At 44.8% G+C, this 19897-nt stretch overlaps 1 protein-coding gene and 1 pseudogene across 2 annotated transcripts in view; one reads left to right on the plus strand and one right to left on the minus strand.

The window, feature by feature from the left end:
- Nucleotides 1–19897, minus strand: part of hook2 (hook microtubule-tethering protein 2) — a 59836-nt gene that overhangs the window by 17377 nt on the left and 22562 nt on the right. For both annotated transcript variants that reach the window (XM_070867285.1, XM_070867286.1), the window contains exons 7-14: nt 16113–16175; nt 15773–15850; nt 10741–10904; nt 9790–9930; nt 8328–8529; nt 7198–7308; nt 4827–4914; nt 2448–2514 (exon numbers count right to left, since the gene is read on the minus strand). In XM_070867285.1, coding sequence (XP_070723386.1) covers nt 2448–2514; nt 4827–4914; nt 7198–7308; nt 8328–8529; nt 9790–9930; nt 10741–10904; nt 15773–15850; nt 16113–16175 — 914 coding nt within the window. The remainder of the gene's footprint in view (nt 1–2447; nt 2515–4826; nt 4915–7197; nt 7309–8327; nt 8530–9789; nt 9931–10740; nt 10905–15772; nt 15851–16112; nt 16176–19897) is intronic.
- LOC139238039 (U2 spliceosomal RNA) lies at nt 14045–14276 on the plus strand (annotated as a pseudogene).

Consider the following 19897-nt stretch of genomic DNA (forward strand, 5'->3'; position numbering starts at 1 on the left):
GATAGACACAGGCGGAAAAAAAAACCCTCAGAAAAAGAAATTCAATTTACATTGTAAATAATACAATAAGGAGTATACAATAGTAAAATCAGTATAATAAAGATTAATTATAATTAAACACAATTAAATAATATATACCATAATTATAAGTTAAAATGAGAAAATCAGCAATTAAATCAAATTAAATCAGTTAATAGCTGTCTTTAAGATTCATTCCCTACTCAGTAATTCAATTAACACTGTCCAGCAAAATAACAGTCTTTGAAACCAGCAGCAAGTTACATGACTGCAGCAACCAATGTTAAACTGCTGAATCATTTATGCATGGTATCATCTGGTGGTTAAAATGGGCACTGCATTTCTCATTTTTATAAAAAATGCCAATTATTATATCTATTTTGTCTTAATCATAAATTTAAAATAGACCTGCATTTCTTCAACTTCAAAGCAGATTTTTTTAAACTATTATTGCATTTGTGAAAAATCATTGCATGGCAACTGATCCTTGTTTTCTAATCCCTCCATGGCATCGCCTCTCCCTATCTCTAATCTCCTCCAGTCCCACACCGTTCCGAGACGTCTGTGCTCCTTCAATTCTAGACTCTTGTGCATCCCCGATTTCAATCGCTCCATCAACGGCAGCCGTGCCTTCAGCTGCCGAGCCCCTAAGCTCTGGAATTCCCTCCCTAAATCTCTCCGCCTTGAAGACGCTCCTTTAAACCTACCTCGTTGATGAAGTTTTTGGTCATCTGCCCCATTATCTTGTGATGTGGCTCGATGCCAAGCTTTGTTTGATAATGCTCCCATGAAGCGTCTTGTGACGCTCTACTATGTTAAAGGCGCTATATAAATACAAGTTATCATCAAATTCTTCTAGCCAAAATTCAATTACGTTCTCCCAAATGCGTTGATTTCTCATGGCATACAGATCCACAGATACAGTTGCCTAAGGATAAGGGACAAGCCATTTAGGACCAAGATGAGGAGAAACTTCTTCACTCAGAGTTGTGAACCTGTGGAATTCTCTTCCTCAGAGAGTTGTTGATGCCAGTTCGTTGGATATATTCAAGAGGGAGTTAGATATGGCCCTTACGGCTAAAGGGATCATGGGGTATGGAGAGAAAGCAGGAAAGGGGTACTGAAGTTGCATGATCAGCCATGATCTTATTGAATGGTGGTGCAGGCTCGAAGGGCCGAATGGCTTACTCCTGCACCTATTTTTCTATGCTCTTCAGAAGCTCAGCTATGCGACCATACTTCACGCCAGTTTGGATGAAAAATGTCTGTCTCAAAATATTTGATGGAGGTGGTGGAGGGGGGAAAACAGGAGACGGGACTTAGCCGCTAAGCCCAATGCTATCCTCCCCTCAGCCATCGTGCAAACACACGCACTTCCCAAGAGTGGATAATTGAGCAGGAGCGGGAGCCCTCCTAAAAGTGAGACCTATTACGAGCCCCCTACATTAACCCAAGTTAACTTAGCAGATAATCTTGTAGAGACTGCCCTCAGAGGAAATTCGCAGGCTGCCTACACCGGAAGCTTTGGCCTGGATATTCAACTTAGATAATGACGTTTGATTTGCTTTGCTACGACCACACGAAAGACGACGACGAATTAGCAGAGACCAGAAATCGAATGTGGGACCTTTAGGTATGGTCCACCTGAACACTGACTTTACCAACTAGAGGAAGCAAAAACAAGCTCAGTAGAATACGCTGGAAATGGGTTTCAGTTCTTATAAAAGTGAACACATACAGAGGCAGCAAGTACAGCTCTTTATTTTATTTTACAGCTCTATATCATCCAAAACTCAGCAGCCCGTGTACTAACCCGCACCAAGTCCCACTCACCCGTCACCCCTGTGCTTTCTGACCTACATTGGCTCCCAGTTAAACGACGCCTCGATTTCAAAATTCTCATCCTTGTTTACAAATCACTCCATGGACTTGCCTCTCCCTATCTCTGTAATCTTTTTCAGCCTCACAATCCCACAAGATGTCTGCACTCCTCAAATTCTGGCCTCTTGAACATCTCTCGTTATAACTGTTCAACCATCGGTGGACGTGCCTTCAGTTGCAGGGCCCCAAGCTTTGGAACTCCCTCCCTAAACCTCCCCGCCGCTCTTTCCTCCTTTAAGATACACGTTAAAACCTACCTCTTTAAACAAGCTTTCGATAACCTTAATTTCTTCTGTGGCTCGGTCCAAATTTATCTGTTTGTCTGTAACACTTGTGAAGTGCCTTGGGACATTTTACCACGTTAAAGGCGCTATATAAATTATTATTTGCAGTGTGAGGTGTATTGCAACACACACAAGGGAAGGTCCATTAACAAAAGTGGCGACAACTAAACATAAACAAGTACACATGTGAACACTGTCAAAAGAAACAGGACATGGACACAGAACCAGAGGTGACTGTGGAAACACAGTTAAATGCTGACTTACTGGAGTTCTGCAGGAACCATCTCGGCTGCAAGGTTCCCCACTGACAAATCTCCATCAGGTGCCGTATCTGAACAGAAAACACCGTTTTATGCACTGCACCCGTCTTTGTGTTCCTAGCTGCACACATTTCCCACAGTTACAAAGCATGGCTGTGGCCGGAAGCTCACACCAACAGCTCAAGGGACCGTATTTCCTGAACAGAATTGGGGGGACACACAGGGTGGGAGGGCATCAAAGTAGCCAGGGCATGTTTTAAAAAAAAAGGCGACTTTGTTGCTTCTGCTAGTGAATGCACGTAGAGATGACCAATGTTGCCTGTAATTTTTCTTTTTGCGCATGACTGCTTCAAGTGGCTGCACGGCCCATTCAAATTTTCGTACGTGCGCTATTATTTTCAGAGAAGGCAGTGAGTGGCGTGGCGTGGGACCTCCAGACCGTCATTTGGCTGCGCAGCTTAACGGGAACATTGAAGACAACGCCATTTTCACTTTACACAGAATCTTGCATGTGTTCTGGCAATAGTGCTGCAACACCTGTACTCTTCCCCGAATATCCTAACTTCTGATTTCACAATTTTAAATCTGTTCCATTCAGACTGAGATTTTTCCATACAAGATATGAAACCTCCACCCCCCACCCCCGGTCTCAGAAACCTCTTCCCCGGTGGGAGAATTTAGAGCTTGCCTTCAGTTAAAAAAAAACACTATACTAATTGGACGTAAACTAAATCCACTCGCCCACTGGATCTCACTGTGTCCTCAACTTCTCCCGCACATTTTAAAGGTTCCGCTCTCCGGCCAATCATTATTGGCTGAAACACGGGGGTCAGGTGACTCAATCCCCCAGAGCGCAGTGCGGCCAGAGCTATCGATGGGGCTTTTTCTCTGCTGCACTGCATTGTGGGAAGGCGGGGCCGCCATCATTGCCTCAGTTCAACCGGCTCCTGGAATCCGTTTGAGCTCAAACCAAGCGGGAATGGGCTGAGAATCTTCCCCCTAGGGTTTCTGTACAAAACAAACTCTGGGCTGGAATTTGCAATGGCTTACCGCCCGGTTTCTAGGCGTTATTGACCATTGTGGGCGGTAATCAGGTAAGCGAGAAATTCCTTACCCGAGTTATGCTGGCAGTTTCGAGGTACCGCTGGGGAGCGGACCAGTGTGCACTGTCCTGAGATCGCCCTGGCACGATATTTGGGTCAGCGGATATTTAAAACGCCGAGGACCAGAGCGGTAGGTGAGTAGCTCTCCAAGAAAAAGGTTAGTGATTGTTTTTATACTAAATTATTTTAAAAATCTGTTGAGGTTATTTAGTTTAAAAGTGTCTTGGGAATGTTTTTTTGATTTTTTTTTTTAGGTGTTTTTTGAAAAATGATTTTTATTGTTTTTCTGCTGTTAAGCCCAACCCGCAGCCTCGGGGTAAAGTTTTATTGATTTTTTTAAATTTAATCGCCCATTTTGCTTCAGAACTGCCCTAAATTGCACTTTTTCGCCCGGAATAGGGGTGCATGGCCCATGTTTTTTGCTTAGCGGATTTAAAAAATTATGGGGGGAAAATTTCCGCTGGTGATAATCTTAGCGGTCTTTTGGGCAGCAATCGGGCGCTAGCGGGCTTATAGAAAATTCTAGCCCAAATACTCTACGGGACCGAGTTTGCTAAACTGGGGACGCTTCCGGGGACACAGGACCTAATCCGAGGACTGCATCCGGAAAACGGGGACGTATGATCAGCCTACCATCAGCAACATTAAAATGCAGATCTGCAACGCTGCACTGCGCAGCTCTTTGTGATTCAGAAGGAACATTGGCTTATAGCACGAGCAATATACCCATGATTGGTGCTTTCATTAAGAGTCATTGGAAGGGAAGAGTTTGAGAGCAGGCAAAGATTACAGGAAACAAAATGCAGAAATAGTATCATGAATGGAAAGATAATTTTCCGAGCTAAAGGAGCAAATGCACAAAGCACAAGTGAAACAATACAGGAAATGAAATGAAACCTAGTCATAAATACCAGCAAGATAATAATTAAATGCAAGGTTGGGATACAACTCATTTTTTCCCCAGTTAGTATATATTTGGTGTGCGACAGTTATATCTTTTTTTTTAAAAAAGGGAAGTTTACGTTGGACAATGGGAGATGACAAGAAAGTGAAGCATGTTTTTAAGGTGTGTTTTAATGGTTTAGAGGTTTTATGTTCGATGCTCTAACCTTAGTGAGTGTCACTGGCTATTACTTTAAACGAATCATGCTGCTATCCCAACAAGATCATACAATTCCCTGGTCCTACAGAAAATCACACTTGTGCTCCAAATGCCACGCAGAATTCGGATCTTTCAGCACGATGGAGGAGGAGACGGGGGAGGTAAAATACTAGTTTACCTGCTCTGCTCAAGAACTTCTGCTGCATTTGTGCACACCTCAACTCCTCATTGGTCTCCCGGAGGGCATCTCGCTCCACTATTAGCCGCTGAAAAAACACAAGCGCTTAGTTACTGTAATGCTTGAAAAATCAGCTGGTTTTTAGTGGCGACAATTCAACGCGCAGTTTGACATTTTGAATGTGGAACATTGATGTTTAAGCAGGGCATTACAGCAGGAATTTGCCACGTCATCCTTCGCTTCATGGCTGCAGCCGCAGTGTTGATGATTGGGCACGGATATCGAACCACTAACCAGCATCTCATCACTGACCCAACAACAGAGGTCCCTGGCTTCGACCTCCCTCGAAGACGGTGGGCAGCGCTCGACCCAGTCCGCACAGGGCACGGACGATGCGCCCACCTGCTCCACAAGTGAACGATGAGGGACGACCCGAAGTGAGACTGTGGCAGTGAGTCCCAGACCACGGAACACATCGCATCAACATGCCCACTGAGATCTGTTGCAGGATCAACTCAATTCTCCACTCTGCATCTCAGGTGGCCATCGAATGGATAGCCATTCCGTTTTAAGTTTTTCCCGTCATACGAAAGTAGCAGTAATGATTTGGCAAGAACGGCAAACATGTTTCTCTGGCCTTGCAAAGAGCTCGAGAAGTTGCAAGACTACCGATGAAATGCCCTGCTCCGACTTAGAGTTGTGTTTCTGGCTGGGTTCACCCATCACCATAGGCAGTCCCTCAAAAATCGAGGAGGACTTGTTTCCACTCTAAAAGTGAGTTCTCAGGTGACTGAACAGTCTAATACAGGAATTACAGTCACTGTCACAGTTGGGACAGACAGTGGTTGAGGGAAGTGGTGGGTGGGACTGGTTTGCCGCAAGCTCCTTCCGCTGCCTGCGCTTGGTTTCTGCACGCTCTCGGCGACGAGACTCGAGGTGCTCAGCGCCCTCCCGGATGCTCTTCCTCCACTTAGGGCTGTCTTTGGCCAGGGACTCCCATGTGTCAGTGGGGATGTTGCATTTTATCAAGGAGGCTTTGAGGGTGTCCTTTTAACGTTTCCTCTGTGTACCTGGGGCTTGCTTGCCGTGTAGGAGTTCAGAGTAGAGCGCTTGCTTTGGGAGTCTCGTGTCAAGCATACAAACAATGTGGCCAGCCCAATGGAGCTGGTCGAGTGTGGTCAGTGCTTCGATGCTGGGGATGTTGGCCTGATCGAGGACACCAACGTCGGAGCGTCTGCCCTCCCAGGGGATTTGCAAGATCTTGCGGAGACATCGTTGGTGGTATTTCTCCAGCGATTTGAGATGTCTACTGTATGGTTCACCCACTAAAACGGTGGTTCTGCCAACTTCTGTTCTCCGTCCTCTCCTTAGTCGGAGGGTAAAACCTAAAAACCGCCAACGGCAGCAGACCTTTCTGAACCATAGTCCCTCCAAATTCAAACAGGCAAATTAGGCAGCGGCGTGAAAAGCAAACCTGGGACAGGAATAGAGATGCGGGAGAACAAGTCACCGACACCTATTCTCTCCGCTAGCTCTTATCCTGCCCACCCATCTGATTGTGGAGGAAGTTATCATATTAGACACTGCTTGGTACAATCTCATCAATTTATCATCACGCCATCAGCTCTAAGTGCTATTCAGATCTCGTGCATCCATCCTCTCCATCTCATTCCTACCTCAATACATCTTCCCAAGATCCTGTTGGGAGGACTCGAAGTGTTGGCCTTCCTCTTTCACACACTGACCGACATGCTGTGCATTTCCACTAACAAGCACTATATAACCTCTTGTTGCTTCAGGACATTTTCAAATGGCTCACGAGGCATTTTGTTACATAGAATCATAGAAATTTACAGCACGGACGGAGGCCATTTTGGCCCATTGTGTCCGCGCCGCCCGACAAAGAACTATCCAGCCTAATCCCACTTATCAGCTCTTAGTCTGTCGCCCTGTAGGTTACGGCACTTCAAGTGCACATTCAGGTACTTTTTAAATGTGGTGAGGGTTTCTGCCTCTACCACCCTTTCAGGCCGTGAGTTCCAGACCCCCACCACCCTCTGGGTGAAGAAATTACACCTCAAATCCCCTCTATACCACCTACCAATTACTTTAAATCTATGGCCCTTAGTTGTTGACCCCTCTGCTAAGGACAATAAGTCCTTCTTATCCACTCTATTTGGGCCCCTCATAATTGTATACACCTCAATAAGGTCTCCCCTCAGCCTCCTCTGTTCTAAAGAAAACAACCCCAGCCTATCCAATCTTTCCTCATAGCTAAAAATCTCCAGTAGAGGCAACATCCTGGTAAATATCCTCTGTGCAATTGCTTCTTTCTCTGGTTTGATCCCACGATGCAGTATTCTATGCTTACCTCTTTCTCTTTCAGCAATGCATCATGTTTCTCCTGCAGGTGCTTGAACTCAAATTGCCACTTTTCCGTTTTCATTGACTCCTCTGTCTGCTTGTTGTGAAGCTCATGAACCTTCATATTTATAAACACAGGGGGTGGGGGTGGGGAGGGAAAAAGAAAAAGATCACGATATTTACTTCAATTTAACAAGAAAAATAGCCCGACCGTGTAGAAGTTGTTCAATAGATCCCGAGTGTAAATTTACTTCAGACAGTCGCAACCAAAGTTCCCGTTAAGCTGTGCAGCGGTCTGGAGGTCCCGTGCAGGCCGCTCAGCGGCTTTCAAATGGAAAAACGCGCATGCGCGGAAATTTGAACGGGCTGCGCAGCCCGTTAGAGGGGCCGCGCACCCAAAAATAAATTAGGGGGAACATTGGTCACACTGGTTCCCAGCGGCGATTGCCCAGATATAATGCAATATCAATGAGACCGTCTCAGTCAGGGTAACCACAGGGGGATTAATGTGAAAAATGGAAATACATGCCTGATGCACAAGGGCCATAGAGGAAAAAGAAAAGACTTGGATTTCTATAGCGCCTTTCACGACCACCGGAGCTCTCAAAATGCTTTACAGCCAATGAAGTACTTTTGGAGTGTAGTCACCGTTATAATGTGGGAAACGCGGCAGCCAATTTGCGCACAGCAAGCTCCCACAAACAGCGATGTGATAATGACCGGATATTCTATTTTTTTATGTTCTGTTGATGGAGGGATGCCAGAACACTGTAGCTAACTTCCCTGCTCTTCTTCACAATAGTGCCATGGGATCTTTTACGTCCACTCGAGAGCAGGCGGGGCCTCGGTTTAACATCTCATCCAAAAGACAGCACCTCCGACAGTGCAGCACTCCCTCAGCACTGCACTGGAAGTGTCAGCCTAGATTTTATTTTGCACTCAAGTCCCTAGAGTGGGGCTTGCACCCACAACCTTCTGACTGAGAGGCGAGTGTGCTGCCCACTGAGCTACAGCTGACACTGGAACAAATATTTTGGGGGGGGGGGGAAACAGGGCGAAGGTTGTAGGGCTGAAGGAGGTTGGGGATATGGAGGGGCGAGCCCAAGTTAAATGAGATAACAGCGCACTCCACATTACCTGTCTCTTGTAAGCTTCCAGCTGACTGCGTACGGTGTTTGCTTTTTTCAGCTCCTCTTCCAGGTCAAAGGTCTTCTGCATGTACACAGTGTTCCTCTCCTCCAGGAGCTTGACCTGTCTACGCAGGTCTCCCAAATCCTCAAGCTTCCTCTTATAAGCCTCCACGGTAGCCTCCAGCTTACTGACTTTGTCTGAAGAATGCCTGTAAACATCAGCAAAACCCTCAATAGTTCCGGCTCCTTTAGTGCAGGTAAAACGTCTGAAATCCAGAATCCTCGGGACCAAAACCGTGCCAGATTTCAGACCGTGCCACGGCCCGAATTCGTGCTGGATTTTGGGTTTTGCCGGACTTTGGACCTTGCCGCTTGCCGAAATATCCAATTTTCGGAGTTCCGGATTCGGGACGTTGCACCTGTACTTAAAAAAAAACCCTCCCACAACAGTTTTTGCACTTCTTTATATTTCGCTAGGAAGAGGAGAGCTGGTGATACTGCAGCAGTTCAATGGCATATACCTTCATGTGCCATTATCACCTTCATCAACCTTCCACCCACTTCATACTGTCTTTACTTTGCTTGTTAACATCTTTAGTAAGTTTAGACATTGGGGAGGGGGCCAGACAATTCTACATAGCTGAAGGAGAACAAAACTGCCCTCGGGAGCAAAGCTGTCAAACATCTCCTGGTGTCTTGGTGAAAAGGCAGAAGAGCTGAATTGTTCATCTTTTTTTTTCCCCACAGAAATGGTGGAAGAGGGGGAAAATGAACCCAGAGGGTGGGTGGGGTGGAAGCAGAAAACAAGCAATTATAATAAAACACCTTGTGTGACAACTGAAAACTTCCTGATGCAACTATGGCTTATATTGTACTTGTTAGTGAACTGTGGAGGTTCCCACTTGCTGTGTTGGAAAACTTCGGTTTTCAGCATTTAACAGTGATGTATTTTCTAAAAACAGAATGGATCCATCACCACGAGAATAAATGGTCTACCACAAGTAGTCTTTGGGGATAGTGCAGGAAAGTGGAATTGTGGTAGATCAGCCATGATCTTATTGAATGGCGGAGCAGGCTCGAGGGGCCGAATGACCTATTCCTGCTCCTAATTCTTATGTACTTAAGCAACTGAAGGTCACAAAGAAAGACCAACCAACGGCGAAGGACTATGGTGGCCAATAGAGATGATGAGGAGACAAATGATTTCGACCAACAAAGATGGAAGATTAACCGTGACTGCCGACAAACAAGAATGCCAACAGGAACAAACTATTGCACCATTCAGACACTGTCTGCTATGCGGGCAATGTGAGTGGAGGTCACCTCAGTTGGGTGTTCCTGTCCATGCTGGTTGTGATTCAGATCTTCATTATCTGTGCTACAACACATTGAATTCATGTATAAGGTACAAGTGTTTGTTACCATGCAATCTATGGTCGAAAATTAGTGACCAAAGCTCGTAACCTTACCTCAAAATGTCCATTTCATCTTTGAGAGACTGGGACTCTTCGGCCAGGCTGGTGAGCTCATCGTTCCTGTGCTGCAAATCGTACACCTCCTTTTCCATCTCCTCACACCGGATACGGAAATCATCTTTCATTCCTTCCAGCCTGGGTAAAAATAGGTTGGATTTAACCTTTCTTGCGAAAGAAAACGGTGTGACACTAGGCCAGAATGTTGGATGCCTCTTTGCACCCAGAATTTCCCCAAACAACAAGCCCTTGGTCTGTAGACTGCAAACGAGGGAGCGAGAGAATGAAAGGAGAAGATATGCACCATTAACTATTTTTGCAATCTTTGGCCTTCTCTTTTAATATACTTGGGAATTATCAGTTTTCCATTAAAGAAAGGCTTTAAAAACAAGGCTTCTGTCACAGCACCTCCCAAACCCACGACCTTTGCTACCTAGAAGGACAAGGGCAGCAGGCGCATGGGAACACCACCACCTCCACGTTTCCCTCCAAGTCACACACCATCCTGACTTGGAAATATAATCGGCGCTCCTTCATTGTCGCTGGGTCAAAATCCTGGAACTCCTTCGCTAACAGCGCTATGGGAGCACCTTCACCACATGGACTGCACCCATTTACACAAACTTTGGTGCTCCTAAATTAAAGTTACATCTGCAATGAGTTTTTGGTCACTGCACAGACACAGCAAGGTTCAAATCCAGTTCAAGGCAGCGGCTCACCACCACCATCTCAAGGGCAATTAGCGATGGGCAATAAATACTGGCCTTGCCAGTGACACCCACATCCCAGGAACGAAATAAAAGCAGCTCTCGCTCATTTTGCCTGCCGGGGACATCGTCCACTAAAAAATAACTTTCCATTGCTGCATTTGAAATGCAATTAAAAAAAAAAATGTACTCAAAGGCTGTGGAATGTGTCTGCAACAATTTGGACGAATGGGAACAGTACCTGAAGTTCTCCTCTTGCAGCTGCTCCAGCTGGCTCTGCATTAAGAGGAGTTTCCTGCTGGTGACGCTGGTCGATTCCTCGAAGGAGTCAGAGCGGTTCATCCGCTCACGCAGCACTTTGTTCTCGGCCGTCAAACTGCTCTTTTCATCCAAAAGAGTTGCAACCTGCAGAGGGGGGGGGGGGGGGGGGGCAGGGGCGGGGGGAAGGGAAGGAAAACCCTGCCAGAGTCAATGAAGCAAAGAGGAGTGCAAGGAATATCATTGTCAACCAGAGTTAGATTGTTCTTCTGCAGTGGCCATCATCAAGAACCATCGCATAAGTCAATGTTTCGGGTCGATAGCCCTTTGTCAGAACCTCAAAGGGTCATCGACCCGAATCGTTAACTCTGTTTCTCTCGCCATAGATGCTGCCTGACCCACTGAGATTTCCAGCATTTTCTGTTTTTATTTCAGGTTCCAGCATCCGCAGTATTTTGTTTTTGTGCCATCACATAGTGATTGTCTCCTAGATAAGGAACAAAAATACCTTCTTTCCACTGAGACTTTTTCGGAATGAAGTGACGATGAGGCATTAAGTCAGTTTCTGGCCACCCGCACTGATAGATGGAGTGAATTTAGTGGGCACACTCCAGGTATCAATCCGGCATCTGCACCCCTTCACGCAGACTATGGTGCTCCTAAATTAAAGTTACATTTGTAGTGAATTTTGTGTCACCGCATAGAGACAGCAATATAACAAAGGTTCAAATCGGGGTCATCAGCAAAGTAATCACTTTACATTTATAAAATCTCTTGTTCCCGGTCCTCAGGCTCATCTCCATTTATTATCTCAACAGCCTCCAAAATGGAAACCAGTAACGTGTGCATTATACTTTATACAAATGCATTGCACTTTATACAAATGCATTGCGGACATCACGCCCGTTGCTATCGGTAACGCATGAACATTGGGACTTTTTTCTCCCTGTATCTGATAATCTACACAAGTGACTGCACACAGCTTCAACTCGAACCTTCCCGGTGCTCAGGCTCATCTCCAAGCAGAACAGCACAACGCAACTGTTGGATATCTCCACAGACATTCACAATGCAGCAGCAGACCATCTCCCTTGCCCTCAACTCTCCTCCCTCCGGCCCCAGATCTCACTTGGTGCGTATGGCGATGCCCCAGGTCGCAATGTCAGTTATCCAATAAATGAAACAACCATAGAAACTCTCAGCACAGGAGGCAGCCATTCGGCCCATTGTGCCAGTGCTGACTCTTTGAAAAGAGGTAGCCAATTCATCCCACTCACCTGCTCCATAGCATGCACAGCACATACCAGGGAACGGAAACTACAGGATAGTGCTGGGATAGTATTTTATGGTTTAAAACATTAATAAAACTTTATGCGCTCTTAATTGCAAGTAGCAATTAAATTAAGTTTACAGTGATCATGCACAGCCCTTTTAATGTTTACTAGTTTACATCAACTTGGACTCCCACCCAACCGCTTGGTTCCTTTTCAGCCAGAAAGGTTGGACAAGGTGGGCAATGTCTTCGCCGCAGCAGCGGTAAACACTATGCTGAACCAGACAACACCTTCTTTGCAACGTGGGATTTCCCCCCCCCCCTCCTTTCCTCTTCCTTACCCCCCATTTAAAAAAAGGAGGCAGACAAAAAGCAGGAAACTATAGACCAGTTAGCCTAACATCTGTGGTTGAGAAAATGTTGGAGACCATTATTAAAGAAGCAGGAGCAGGACATTTGGAAAAGCATAATTCGGTCAGGCAGAGTCAGCATGGATTTATGAAGGGGAAGTCATGTTTGATAAATTTGCTGGAGTTCTGTGAGGATGTAACGAACAGGGTGGATAAAGGGAAACCAGTGGATGTAGTGTATTTGGATTTCCAGAGGCATTTGACAAGGTGCCACATAAACGGTTACAGCACAAGATAAAAGTTCACGGGGTTGGGGGCAATACATTAGCTTGGATAGAAGATTGGCTGACGAACCGAAAACAGAGAGTCGGGATAAATGGTTCATTCTCGGATTGGCAACCAGTGCTGGGACCCCAACTATTTACAATCTATATTAACGACTTGTAAGCTGATGATACAAAGATGGGAGGAAAAGCAATGTGTGAGGGGGACACAAAAAATCTGCAAAAGGACTGACAGGCTAAGTGAGTGGGCAAAAATTTGGCAGATAAGAGTATAATGTTGGAAAGTGAGGTCATGTATTTTGTCAGAAAAAAAATCAAAGAGCAAGTTATTATTTAAAGGGAGAAAGATTGCAAAGTGCTGCAGTACAGCAGGACCTGGGGGTACTTGTGTATGAAACACAAAAGGATAGTATGCAGGTACAGCAAGTGATCAGGAAGGCCAATGGAATCTTGGCCTTTATTGCAAAGGGGATGGAGTATAAAAGCAGGGAAGTCTTGCTACAGTTATATACAGGGTATTGGTGAGGCCACACCTGGAATACTGTGTGCAGTTTTGGTTTCCATATTTACGAAAGGATATACTTGCTTTGGAGGCAGTTCAGAGAAGGTTCACTTGGTTGATTCCGGAGAGGAGGGAACTGACTTATGAGGAAAGGTTGAGTAGGTTGGACCTCTACTCACTGGAATTCAGAAGATTGAGAGGTGATCTTATCGAAATGTATAAGATTATGAGGGGGCTTGACAAGGTGGATGCAGTGAGAATGTTTCCACTGATGGTAGAGACTTGAACTAGAGGGCATGATCTTAGAATAAGGGGCTGCCCATTTAAAACTGAGATGAGGAGAAATTTATTTTCTCAGAGGGTTGTGGATCTGTGGAATTTGCTGCCTCAGAGCTGTGGAAGCTAGGACATTGAATAAATTTAAGACAGAGATAGACAGTTTCTTAACTGATAAGGGAATAAGGTGTTATGGGGAGTGGGCAGGAAAGTGGACCAGAGGCCATGATCGGATCAGCCAAGGCCATATTAAATGGCGGAGCAGGCTCAAGGGGCTGTATGGCCTACTCCTGCTCCTATTTCTTATGTTCTTATGAGCTTTGACTGAGAATCATTTATGTTAAATCAACAGCACCTCCCAAACCCGCAGCCTATACCGTCTGGACAGAACAGGGCAGCAGGCGCATGGGAACACCACCACCGCTGAGTCACACGCCATCCTGACTTGGAAATATACCGGCTGTTCCTTCATCGCCGCTGGGTCAAAATCCTGGAACTCCCTCCCTAACAGCACTATGGGAGCACCTTTACCACACGGACTGCAGCGGTTCAAGGCGGCGGTTCTAATCGAAAAGGGCCCCGTGACTTCTTAACAGTATTTATACGCTTCTCGGCCTTTTGGCTAAGATCATGCATAACTAACCTGACCAGCCACCATGACCTCCGGGTGGTTTCTCCCTGGTCAGGAAGGTATATGCTTGCATTTTTGGAAACAGGAGGTGGGTGGGGTGGGTTGACCCATCCACCTCCACGGAGGTGTGTGGGGGACCTGACCCATCCACCTCCATGGCACGAACCTGGTATTGCAGTACTTCCAGGAACGGTGCAGTGGCTCTAGGCCTTTTGGCTAAGAGCATTGGCGCAGAGGGATCCTTGGCATGTGCAAGGTGACCTCTGGCGTTTGTGATTTGACAAAGAATTGGAACGATTGGCTACGAATTTATAAAAAAAATAAATAAAAAAAAAAATTTATATCCATCAAGACTATAAAAAGACACTGCAACAAATTGAATCCACATTATAGTGTACTCCGCAGATCCTTACACCTTTCAGAGTCATTGTGAGAAGAAAATTGAAGCCACAATCACAAAAGCCATGCTGAAGGCAGCGTTTGGGTTACACGGTGAATACAAGATGTGTTCATGCAGAGTTTTGACTCCATGTAGGTTAATACATTGTACAGCTATTTCAAAATTTTTTTGGAATAGGAATCCACTGTTTTTAAAAAACTTATCTTAACCTGGCTCCCTTAGAGATATTTTTGCCATTTATTCTTTAGCCTTTATGAAGCAAATGTATTAGACAAATTACCGCACTGAATCATTAAAAGCAAGTCTGCATGGAATGATACACATCATACTTGTGCCTCCTTTCCCATCCCCGACATACGAGAGGAGCTAAAGTAGTATGGTTACAGGACGAACATCCCTTTCTCGAACCATCCAGCGTTCACATAGGTGGTTAAGTTCAGGATTGGACCATTCGTGCGCACGGCCTGCTGACCTCTGCACTTTGCCCCTGGGCTTCTGCCACCAACAGCCAAACTGGTATTGTGCAAACAAATCGTGTGCGACAATACCAATATTTCAGCAATCAAGGGCACTGGAAATACTTTTAACCCCCCTCCCCACAGGTTTCTTTTGCTGCCAAGGAGCATTCATCATCAACATAGGCAGTCCCTCAAAACGAGGATGACTTGCTTCCACGCCAAAAAGGATGAGTTCACAGGTGTTTTGAATGAAGGACCCGCAAGGGTGGAAAATGCCTGTGCGTGGATTTTTTTAACGTGTGGACACCAGCTCTGCTGCATGGATCCACTGCGCACACATATCGAGGAGCATTACCGTACAGCTGAATGGCAAGAATCTCACATCCTTGAAGGGAAGACAGGGGCCGAGTAGGTTAACCAAACATTTGAAATCTCCAGGGTGGTCTCAGGTGTTTTGCGATGAGATGTACCATTAATTGGAGGGAAATCACCCTGGTTCCTGAGAGAGTTTAATATGCTGTCTGATCTCTTGATTTAAATGAACGTCACTTTCCCAATGTTGCAAACCAGTTTGTGCCTTCCGCCAACGTTGCTGTGCGATAATCTTTACAAGTATATATACACACACACACCAAGTAGAAAGAACTACTACCCATAGACCTAGGCATATTGAGCTTTATAGGTGGACATGCATTCCCAGCTCTCCAATTAACAAAACGTGCCATTTCCACACGAGCATCTCTCTGTAGTTACATTCATTAGACCGGGTGTCGCCTTTAAGAGGAAATCAGTTCCCAGTTACCGGAAAAATACCAGTAATCTAACCAGTAAGCACACACACCTGCAGATCCAGTTCGTGGCAGCGCTGAGAGAGCTCATCCTTTGATTCCACATCGTCACACACACTGAATCTCTTCAACTGGAAAGAGAGAAGGTTGCTTTATTTTAATAATTTCACATATTACTTTATTCACCATTAGATATACAAGAGTAACCATGGAGTGAAGCCAACAGCCACTTCTAGGTCTAAAATAATTATTAAGGCATTCTATGAATTCATTTAACAGTCCACTGACCTCCACTGTGAATGTCAGTCCATTTTAAAAAAAAATATGCATAACATTACCATCTTTATAATTGAATTATTATTACGAGCAATAACTAAATTCAAAGGTGGTTACCTGGCCATCCACATCACTATAGCTGTCGTTATGCACAGATTCACAGGGGTCTCTGGTTAAAAGCTGGGACGACAGGAAAAATAAGGTGATTACAATGACAAATATAAAAGGGTCAAGCCAGCAGGATATCTAAGGTAGATGCAGCAAGGTGAGAAATACACTGATTGAGAGGTTTATAATCAGCAGTAGAACCAGGGAGCACAAAAATCTAGACTGACACTCCCAGTGCAGTGTTGAGGAAGTGCCGCACTGTCAGGGGTGCTGTCTTTCGGATGAGACGTTAAACCGAGCCCCCACCTGCCCTCTCAGGTGGATGTAAAAGATCCCATGGCACTATTTCGACGAGCAGGGGAGTTATCCCCGGTGTCCTGGCCAATATTTATCCCTCAACCAACATCACAAACAGATTATCTGGTCATTGTCACATTGCTATTTGTGGGAGCTTGCTTGTGGCGCAACCGTGGCTAACAAGAGAAATTAGGGATAGTGTTAAATCCAAGGAAGAGGCATATAAATTGACCAGAAAAAGCAGCAAACCTGAGGACTGGGAGAAATTTAGAATTCAGCAGAGGAGAGCAAAAGGTTTAATTAGGAGGGGGAAATAGAGTATGAGAGGAAGCTTGCAGGGAACATAAAAACTGACTGCAAAAGCTTCTATAGATATGTCAAGAGAAAAAGATTAGTGAAGACCAACGTAGGTCCTTTGCAGTCAGAATCAGGTGAATTTATAATGGAGAACAAGGAAATGGCAGACCAATTGAACAAATACTTTGGATCTGTCTTCACTAAGGAAGACACAAATAACCTTCTGGAAAATACTAGGGGTTTGAGGGTCTAGCGAAAAGGAGGAACTGAAGGAAATCCTTATTAGGCGGGAAATTGTGTTAGGGAAATTGATGGGATTGAAGGCCAATAAATCCCCAGGGCCTGATAAGTACGCTGGGATGCAGACTAAGGAAGTGGCCCTAGAAATAGTGGATGCATTGGTGATCATTTTCCAACATTCTATTGACTCTGGATCAATTCCTATAGACTGGAGGGTAGCTAATGTAACACCACTTTTTAAAAAAAGGAGAGAGAAAACAGGGAATTATAGACCGGTTAAGCCTGACATCAGTGGTGGGGAAAATGCTGGAGTCAATTATTAAAGATGAAATAGCAGCGCATTTGGAAAGCAGTGACAGGATCGGTCCAAGTCAGCATAGATTTATGAAAGGGAAATCATGCTTGACAAATCTAGAATTTTTTGAGGATGTAACTAGTAGAGTGGACAAGGGAGAACCAGTGGATGTGGTGTATTTGGACTTTCAAAAGGCTTTTGACAAGGTCCCACACAAGAGATTGGTGTGCAAAATTAAAGCACATGGTAATGGGGGTAATGTACTGACGTGGATAGAGAACTGGTTGGCAGACAGGAATCAGAGAGTCGGAATAAACGGGTCCTTTTCAGAATGGCAGGCAGTGACCTGTGGGGTGCCGCAGGGTTCAGTGCTGGGACCCCAGTTATTTACAATATACATCAATGATTTAGACGAAGGAATTGAATGTAATAGCTCCAAATTTGCAGATGACACTAAACTGGGTGGTGGTGAGAGCTGTGAGGAGGATGCTAAGAGGCTGCAGGGTGACTTGGATAGGTTAGGTGAGTGGGCAAATGCATGGCAGATGCAGTATAATGTGGATAAATGTGAGGTTATCTGCTTTGGTGGCAAAAACAGGAAGACAGATTATCTGAATGGTGACAGATTAGGAAAAGGGGAGGCGCAATGAGACCTGGGTGTCATGGTACATCAGTCATTGACGTTTAGCATGCAGGTACAGCAGGCGGTGAAGAAGGCAAATGGCATGTTGGCCTTCATAGCTAGAGGATTTGAGTATAGGAGCAGGGAAGTCTTGCTGCAGTTGTACAGAGCCTTGGTGAAGCCACACCTAGAATATAGTGTTCAGTTTTGGTCTCCTAATCTGAGGAAGGATGTTCTTGCTATTGAGGGAGTAGTGAAGGTTCACCAGATTGATTCCCGGGATGGCAGGACTGACATATGAGGAGAGACTGGATCAACTGGGCTTGTATCCACTGAAGTTTAGAAGAATATGAGAGGATCTCATTGAAGCATATAAAATTCTGATGGGATTGGACAGGTTAGAGGCAGGAAGAATGTTCCCGTTGCTGGGGAGTTCCAGAACCAGGGGTCACGGTCTAAGAATAAGGGGTAAGCCATTTAGGACCAAGATAAGGAGAAACTTCTTCACTCAGAGTGGTTAACCTGTGGAATTCTCTACCGTAGAAAGTTGTTGAGGCCAGTTCGTTAGATATATTGAAAAGGGAGTTAGATATGGCCCTCACAGCAAAAGGGATCAAGGGGTATGGAGAGAAAGCAGGAATGGGGTACTGAGGTTGAATGATCAACCATGATCATATTGAATGGCAGTGCAAGCTCGAAGGGCCGAATGGCCTGCTCCTGCACCTAATTTCTATGTTTCTAAATTGGCTGCTGCGTTTTCCACATTATAACAGTGACTACACTCCAAAAGTACTTCATTGGCTCTAAAGCACTTTGAGGCATCCGCCGGTCGTGAAAGGCGCGTTAGAAATGCAAGTCTTTCTTTCTTTAATTTAATTTTTATTTTAAACTAAATTCCCAATTTACAGTTTCACAAGTGCATATTGAACTCACCAACAGAGGGGTACCGCCGTGAAATTGGAGAATAGGGATTAAAATGGTCCGCGGTATAGGAACTGAAGATAACTGGAATGGCACAAGAATGGCAACATTCCCTATTCATCACGGAGCCTCTATAAGTAGGGTTCCTAATTATAGGGCAAGAATGCTACCAACTAAAGCAAGTGTTAACTTGGCTCTCGTCTCAACATTTGAAGGTTGTGGGTTTGAGCCCCACTGCAGGACTCGACCACAGAAAATGGTGGACACTCGAGTTTAGTTGGAGAGGCTGTCTTTCGGGTCAGACATTGAAACGGGTCTGCCTGTTCAGAAAAACACAAGAAATCGGGTGGCACTATTCGAAGAGGAGCAGGGAGTTCTCTTGTGTTCTGACCAGTATTCATCCTTTGACCAAGAGAACAGAATAACTGACCATTTATTCATTATTTGTGATACCTTACTGTGTGCAGATGGCCATTGCGTTTACCTACATAACAGCAGTGACTGCACTTAAAAAATGTATATAATTTGTTGGTTGAAAAGCACATTTGAGATGTCAGTGCTATATAAATGCAAATTCCTTTTTTCATGATTTCTATTCAGTCCCCGACCACTTTATTCTTGGCACTAGCTTTGTCCATTATATCCACAATTTAAAAAAAATTTTTTTTTTTTTTTTAAAAAGGCATTTAAAAAATTCTCTCAATATAAAAATAACAAAAGGGCTCGAAATTAAATAGAGTTCGAGCCTTTGAAGCTGCACTTGTCCAAATTGTTTAAATACAGAATCTGCCTGCAACCATATAATTATTGAATTATACATTATTTGCACATTTTACAAGTAATTTTGCATTCTAATTCATTAAAAAAATACAAGACGAGAAACTGAAAATATGTGATAGGAGCATGGAATCACGTGACATTTTTGTAGTTAGCAGACATTTTCCACTTTCCTCAATGTTAATTCCATAAAAATAGCTGAAATTGGTATTGTTGCCCCAGTAGATTTTGGATTGAAGCACAGAAACAGAAAATAGGAGCAGGAGTAGGCCAATCGGCCCCTCGAGCCTGCACCACCATTTAATTAGATCATGGATGATCTTCTACCTCGACTCCACTTTCCTG

Source organism: Pristiophorus japonicus, chromosome 24 (assembly GCF_044704955.1).
Source record: "Pristiophorus japonicus isolate sPriJap1 chromosome 24, sPriJap1.hap1, whole genome shotgun sequence".
NCBI classification, from domain to species: Eukaryota; Metazoa; Chordata; class Chondrichthyes; family Pristiophoridae; genus Pristiophorus; species Pristiophorus japonicus.